This window comes from Phaethon lepturus, unplaced genomic scaffold (assembly GCF_000687285.1).
Source record: "Phaethon lepturus isolate BGI_N335 unplaced genomic scaffold, ASM68728v1 scaffold7450, whole genome shotgun sequence".
Lineage (NCBI taxonomy): Eukaryota > Metazoa > Chordata > Aves > Phaethontiformes > Phaethontidae > Phaethon > Phaethon lepturus.
In genome coordinates this window covers 38,170-45,287 of record NW_010513951.1, presented here as the reverse complement: position 1 = coordinate 45,287, position 7,118 = coordinate 38,170, and the positions used below count along the sequence as shown (strand labels likewise).

The window sequence follows — 7,118 nt, the reverse complement described above, 5'->3', positions numbered from 1 at the left end:
CTTTCCCTATGCACATGAATCCTTCTCATTCAGGTGGATGCCCTGCTCTTCAGAGATGTTGCTCCTGCCTTTCTGCCCTCCATAGCCACTGTCTCCCCTTCATCACCTCTCTCTTCTGGCTGCTCCTCCATCAGTGTTTTTCCCCGCCTCCTGCTCCCATCCTGCTGGCCTGGCAGCCCACAGGGATCCAGTTTTCCTTGCTGGTTTCCTAGTGAAAATCAAAGGAGCTGAATCAGTCCCTGTCAGTGCTGAGGGGTGGATGATGGAGAGCAGATCTGTAAGTTGGGAGTGTTCCTCTGAAGACATCTGAGAGGGTTGTGAATGTGGATCACCATTTGGTGTCCTCTCTGGCTCAGAAAATTACTCATTCAGGTGTGAAATCCATCTGTGCCTTATGTTGCTCTGTATTTATGTGCATTTCATCTTCCATACAACATGTATGTTTTATCATACTTGGCTCCAATCCTCTTAACCTGCAGAAAATGTCAAAGTCTTGCCCACGTTCTGCTCTTCCCTGCTGTCTTACACACCTGATGATACTCCCTTCCCAAGCTGTTTGTAAAACCTCTGTAAAACCTCTCTCCTCTTTTATCAGGTGTGGTATTTATGGCTGGCAATGTTTATGCTGTCGGGGGCTTTAATGGATCTTTAAGGGTACGGACGGTTGATGTGTACGATGGCGTGAAGGACCAGTGGACGTCCATCGCCAGCATGCAGGAAAGGAGAAGCACTTTAGGCGCAGCTGTGCTCAATGATCTCCTGTACGCAGTGGGCGGCTTTGATGGCAGCACTGGTAGGTGACTGAGCGAAAACCAGGCAGTGCCTGACCCGAAAAAAATGTTTTCAGAGACCCCTGCAAAGCTGCAGAGCTTTAGTGAGGTTCTTGCACCCTTCCTCTATGATGTTGTAGAGAAAGAGCCAGAGATTGGGTTTAGTGCACGTTTTAACTAACCTCATGCATGGTCAGTTCTGAGCCATGAGTAATTGCAGAGTATCTCACCCTCGTTTTTTTCTTTAGTGATACAGTTCTTTCAGTCTCGTTCTCTGTATGAATATGCTTATTCTGAACTGAAAAGGGATTTTTCCTGATTTTGGTTAAATTTTGCATAGCAACATGAATAAAATGCCAGTAAGGCATCTTATGGTGTATGCGTGTCTGGGATTTATCTTGGCTTAACTGCGTGTTTAGATTCACACCTCTGCCTCTGCTGTACATCTTTGCCACTTGATTAAGCCCTAAACTCACTATTTCAGCTGGTGATGAGTACAATGTAATGAGGTTTGGGGGAACTTTTAAACCTTTGCATGGACATTTTGTAATGCTTGAAAAGATGTGAAACTTTTGGGCTTGGAATTCCGACTCTGCTCCTCCTCGGTGTCCCCGGCACATCGGAGGGGCAGCAATCCCAGGGCAGAGGCCATGGGGCAGCAATGTTTCCAGCTGCTGGAGAGGTGGCGTTGAGATGCTGTTCCCAGTCTGAAAGGCAAAGGACTAGAAAACTGGGTTGCAGGAGTGTGGGGGGAATTACGGGCTTGGGAGGAGGTGGAAGGCAGATGAAAGTGCAACACCAATCTTTTTTTCTTCTCTTTTTTTTTAATTAGAAAACCTGTGTATCCCCTTTTTAACTAGGTCTGGCATCAGTTGAGGCCTATAGCTATAAAACCAATGAGTGGTTTTTTGTGGCTCCCATGAACACAAGAAGAAGCAGTGTTGGAGTTGGAGTTGTGGAGGGTAAGAAAATCAGCATCCATTTCCATCAAGCAAATGTTACTGTGTCCAGCAGAAGCCTGAACGGTTAAGTACAATAGGAGGGAACTGCAGGAACTGTTCTCTAGACTATCTTTAGTTGGTAAAGATGTATTTTATATGACATAATCACTGCAGCTTTTTCCATTCTCCTCTTTATCGTAGTGAAAAATCATGTGTAGCTTTCCGAGACCCATATCAGACCAGCCTATGCCTCCTGTGAACACCATTAGGTGTGTGCAAATGCCTTTGAATCCTTACTCTTCCTGAGCTGCTTCTGACCAGTGAAAAGCATGCTGTTGCTATCAGCAGACACTGCCTGGACGGAGTATCCATCACAGAAAATCTGCTCAGCGACAAAAACAGGAGCAGAGTTCATCCCACGGCCCCAGGCTGGTAGTTTGGCAGGAATACCAGGACCTGTGTTTATTGACATCAGGCTTGCCGTCACGCACGGCACGCTTTGCTCTGGTTCGTAAATGAGCAGGACTGACAATAGCCAACGCTGGTGCGGCGGCAGCTCGGGCGCGAGGCAGGCGAGGTGGGTGGAGGGTCGTGTGAGAAGAGGGAGGGAGATAAAGTCAGAATAAATAGTGGTGGTTCTGCTAAATTTGTATATTTAGGAAGCATCTCCTTCAAAGTTGGCCCCTGCTTGTGAAGTGCTGGGCTGCTGGTCATCAGTGGGATTTGCTAAAGTGGGTCAGTCATTTGAATGTGGAACAAACATACGTACCCGACAGTTGAATTTCTATGGACAGGTTTTCTACTGGAGACACGAAATCCTTTTCCTTTGCTTTGTTTGAAAGTGCAAATAAGTATTGTACGTGTTGGAGTCCATGATAAAAAAAAAAAAAATGAGGGCATGTGATGGGGAAGAAAAGCTCATCACATTGGTGTAGGAAACAAGCTGCAGCCTGCAGTTAATCCACAGCGTTCATCTGAACGTCATGAAGATTGACCTGATGTCTGTGGCTACTGAAAATATCTAATTGATGCCAGCCAGGGACCTAGTCTCGCTCTGTCTGGCACTCTTACCTTGATTCATTGACTGACACCAGGCAGGTTGAAACAACAGCACAAATAAGAGTTTGAAATGTTTATAGAGACAGGAAGATGCAGAAGGAGCGCAGTCGTAAACCTGATCCCTGCAAAGCTCTCCAAATGATCACAGCCTGACGAAGGTATGAGTGGAGCTAAGGGAGAGCAGGGGTCGGAGGCAGGACCATGAGAAAGAAAAGAGCTGGCCTGTTCTTTGAGCCTTGCAGGCATCAAGGAAACAGGAGGATGGAAAAGTGTAAGAGCGTAGATGATAACTGCTGGTCGCGGTCTCATGTGATAAAGAGTTGCATAGATCATTTGTGGCCAGGCTTTGCTGTTATGGACTGAAAATTGGTCTTATTAATGGGTTTTGTACAAAAGTTTGGGTTAGAATTTTCCTATGTATTTGTTGAACTTTATTCATGGTTGTTTATTGCAGTGTCTGGGAGGCCAGGTCCAGAACCAGAACACCTTTGTGTTGTGTTTCTTTACTAGACCACCTAAAGAAACCCTCTCTGCCCAGAGTTTACTACCTAAATGCAAAACGAGCTGATAGACAATACAGGGAGATAGGGAGAGATTGTCAGTCAGGTCTGTGAACAGAGGACGTGGTAGAGCATCAGCCTTATTTCATTGTATGGTGTAGTCCTGTGCCATCTGACCGTGTTTTTCCAGTCTCACTACAAGTGTGTTGTCCAGCTTTTCATTGAATTGAGGTAGGGAGGGACAGATACACCATGCTGTGAGGGTCTCCTGTGGTATCTTCTGTGTTGTGATCACCTGGCATGAGTGAGCAGGCTGGCCCCAACTGTGCTAGCAGCATTGGTTGGTTTTGATTTGGCCCAGGTTCTTCAAATTCAGGTCTAGGTTCCCATGCAGGTATTATATTAACATAAGAGGCTATTGCATATTTATTGCTCATGTGATATTGTAATTAATGTGCAGTATTGACCTTTGACATAACACTTTGCTTTGTGGCACCTGAACAGGAGGAAACGTTGGATCAGCAGAACACGCTTTGATGTTACCTCTTCTTCTGGGCCAACAAGTCATTTGGAAAACCCTCTGGGCTTTTGGCTTCTAATTAAGCTGTCATGTTGTGTTATTTCCTTGTCTTACTTGAGAGCTTTAACAGCTTTAAAAACAATCCCACCTGTCCGTTAGTTTACTTCAGGTCCTTTCGGTAGGATTTTCCCCAGATATCCCAGCAGGTTTAGGCACATCTCCCAGGGACTCCCTCATTCAGGATCTGTCCTCACCTGGGGCCATCAGGCGTGATGGTAACATAAATCAGTCGTAGTCATAATGCCAATGCCAATGTATGTCTCTTCCAGGTAAGCTCTATGCCGTGGGGGGTTACGATGGAGCATCCCGTCAGTGCCTTAGTACTGTTGAGCAATATAACCCAGCCACGAATGAATGGACCTACGTAGCTGACATGAGCACTCGACGCAGCGGTGCAGGTACTGGCTCCGAGCTGTGCTCGGAAGAGCGGATGATCACTGGGCTCTCTGCTTACGGAAGGGAAGGAAAAATGTGTTTTGGCATTGCTGGGCTGGCAAGTGCAGCCTCCTTCCCATGAAGGGAAAAACCATAATTGCTTGGAAGCTCTCAGCAGCTCTCCTGACTTCATTAAAATCTGCCAAATTAAAATTAATTTCTGGATTAATGAAATAATATTCAATGTTTCTAAGTAGCCTCACTAACAGATGCATCTCGCTTGTAAGCAAGGAGTTATCTTCCCAAATTGCCAGCTGCAGGCTCAGCCGGGGACCGGAGTGCCAAGCTGCGCCTCCTTCTCTCCTATCCTTTGGGGGCTGTCAGGTGGATTTTCCTTTTGGGTCTTCTCTGCAAGCATCCGGTGGGTGCTTTGCAGCACAAAGCACATCTGCACTGGGTGATGTGCAAACCAAGTCAAGGTAACAAAATCCATCTCAGATTGCACCTGCTAAGCTAGTCTTTAGTGTACCTTTTGCTGGCAAGAGTTGGTGATCTGGAGGATTAGAGGAAAGGACATGTTAAAAAAGGTTTGTATTCTAGTCTTGGTTTTTAACTTACTACATGATGTTAGGCCAGGTAGGCACTTGTCCTCTCTGTGGCTGTTCCTCTCTGAAAGGGATAAAAGCTCTTATCCGTTGCATTTAAAATCATCTTCAGATGAAAGGGAATGTGTCAATGTTGGTCCTATTGCTCAGTGTGTAAACTGTTTCTCTGCCTGCTGTCAGACTGTGCAGTTCTCGTTGTACAACAGCCAAAGTGGCAGTTACCCAGAGGTAGCCGAGCCTGGAGGCTGCCCTTTGCGTGGGGGCTGAAATGGCCCTGCAGGTTAAGCTGTGGTGGGAATTTCCTTTGGAGCTGGGAGGCTGCTTTCTCTCTACACACCCTCTTTCCTTCCTCACTCTAATACCTTTTCCATAACTCCAGGTGAGGCAAATACGGTCACATGCTGTTGGTTTGAATTACGTCAGGGAGGTTTTTAGTATCTGCTTGATGCTTAAACCTAGCCCAATAAGACCCAGGAGAACAAAATGAGTATCTCGTGGTGTTGACAGCATGTTGAAACACAATAAAATAGTTTGTCTCTGTATTGAGATGGATTTTAGTGAATTTTCTTTGTTCGAAACACTCTGCTCTGAGTGCTGCTTTGCAAGTACATCTCTACACGGCAAGTCCAGTATTAGGAATGCTCTTACTTGCCTGCCAAATATCTGTGCAATTGTCTGTTCCCAACCTTGAAAGCTGAGCTCCTCAAGTTCTGGTTGTCACCCAGATGCCCCTCCAGCAGGCACCAGGAGGGGGGACTGCCCAGTGCCGCTCAGCACCAGTGGTGCTGCAGCAGGTCCTATGGTACAGCTCCAGAAATGAAACCGTGTTGAGAGCTGCTGGCATTGCTGTCCCGATGCTGACATCTAGTGGAGGTGAGGATGGGTGTCCCCGAGTCCCCAGGGTGACCCCAATCCAGGCCGTGGGGCTGTCTGGATGTGTGGGTGCTGGCAGTGCTGGGTTTGGGCTTTCCCCTCCTGGCAGGGACGTCCCACCCGTGTGTGCCCTGTCATGCTGGACAGGGAGGTGGTTTTACGTGGAGAAGGTTCGGAGTGTTTCTGACTCTTTTACGCTACTACTTGCTTAACTTAGCTTAGTAATTAAATTATTTCTTTAAAGTGTAAAATTTTTGCTAACAGCTGAATATAGTCAAATGCTAAGGTGCTGCAAACCCAGGCTGCTGGCATCAGACATGGTAGGCTTTCTTCACCAGTTAAATGAGTTCCTCTTCCTCAGCCAAGTGGGAGGCACCAGCTCTGGGGCCAAGACGTATGCTGGGACGTGTTCTGCTCTTCTTAAATGGTGCATGCTGGAGTGCCTCAGCCAGATTGAGAATTTCACCCAGTACGGTGGATATTTATGGCAGTTAGAGTTTAATTACTAGCATTTTCCAGAGATGAGCCATGAATCCCAATGTCATGTTGGGATTTCAACATCTCTTGGTGCAGTGAGAGATGGCTGGTCAAAGCCAAACCCAGCAGTAGCAATTTAAGAAAATCTGGAGGAGGGTTGTGATGGTGGTAGACCTGAGGCAGCGTTCCTGTCCCCGAAACGGTGGTGTGCCCGCTGGAGTTTTAATCCATCAGTTGGTCTCAGTTAGGTGCTGGCCCATTTTTGAGTGAGGGAGGAGCAATAATGCTCAGATGGTTTCCCTCCCTGCCTCGTGCTCCTGTCCCACAGGTGGAGCACGGCAGCTGCCATGGCAAGACCCGGAGCAACGTGACACATCGCATTTTTGGGATGTGACACACCACCAGGAGATGTTCCCGTGGCACAGGAGCTCCCAAGCCCAGATGGTGCCTGCTCTTTGGCTCACCATCGCAGTGCTGCTCCTGTGCTGTCTTTCCCTGTGCTGCACATGGCAAACAGGGACGGCATTTGCACAGGGGCCAACTTGAAAACCCGTTGGTTTTACGCTGGCAAGGCCCCCCTCGTCCCTGCGCACACCTTCCCAGTTCTGTGCCTTTCTCTCAACCTTCAGCACGAGTCCATCTTCAGGGCACGGGAGCCGTCCTACTGGTTAATGCCCGTGGTTGAAATGATGCAATTCAGATCTATGTTTCTGTTTTACTAACATCCCTCCTTGTTAATTTTAATAGAGGCCTTTGAACCTATTCATGAAGATAAGTTGCTGGAAGTTTTAAGTCTCACGGATTGGTGAACATTTTAATTAATTATTTTACTTAGTATTAGGCAGAAGCATCCTTCAGATCCCTGCCATTCCCAGAGATTGAGCCAGGGGCCTCCGAAAGTGGCTGGGATGGTGGGCTTGGGGGCGCCTTGTCTGGGC

General features: G+C 47.3%; 1 protein-coding gene across 1 annotated transcript in view; it reads left to right on the top strand.

The window, feature by feature from the left end:
• Positions 1-7,118, top strand: part of LOC104624148 (kelch-like protein 3) — a 38,030-nt gene that overhangs the window by 28,904 nt on the left and 2,008 nt on the right. The window contains exons 9-11 of the mRNA XM_010291440.1: positions 596-793; positions 1,631-1,732; positions 4,120-4,248. Coding sequence (XP_010289742.1) covers positions 596-793; positions 1,631-1,732; positions 4,120-4,248 — 429 coding nt within the window. The remainder of the gene's footprint in view (positions 1-595; positions 794-1,630; positions 1,733-4,119; positions 4,249-7,118) is intronic.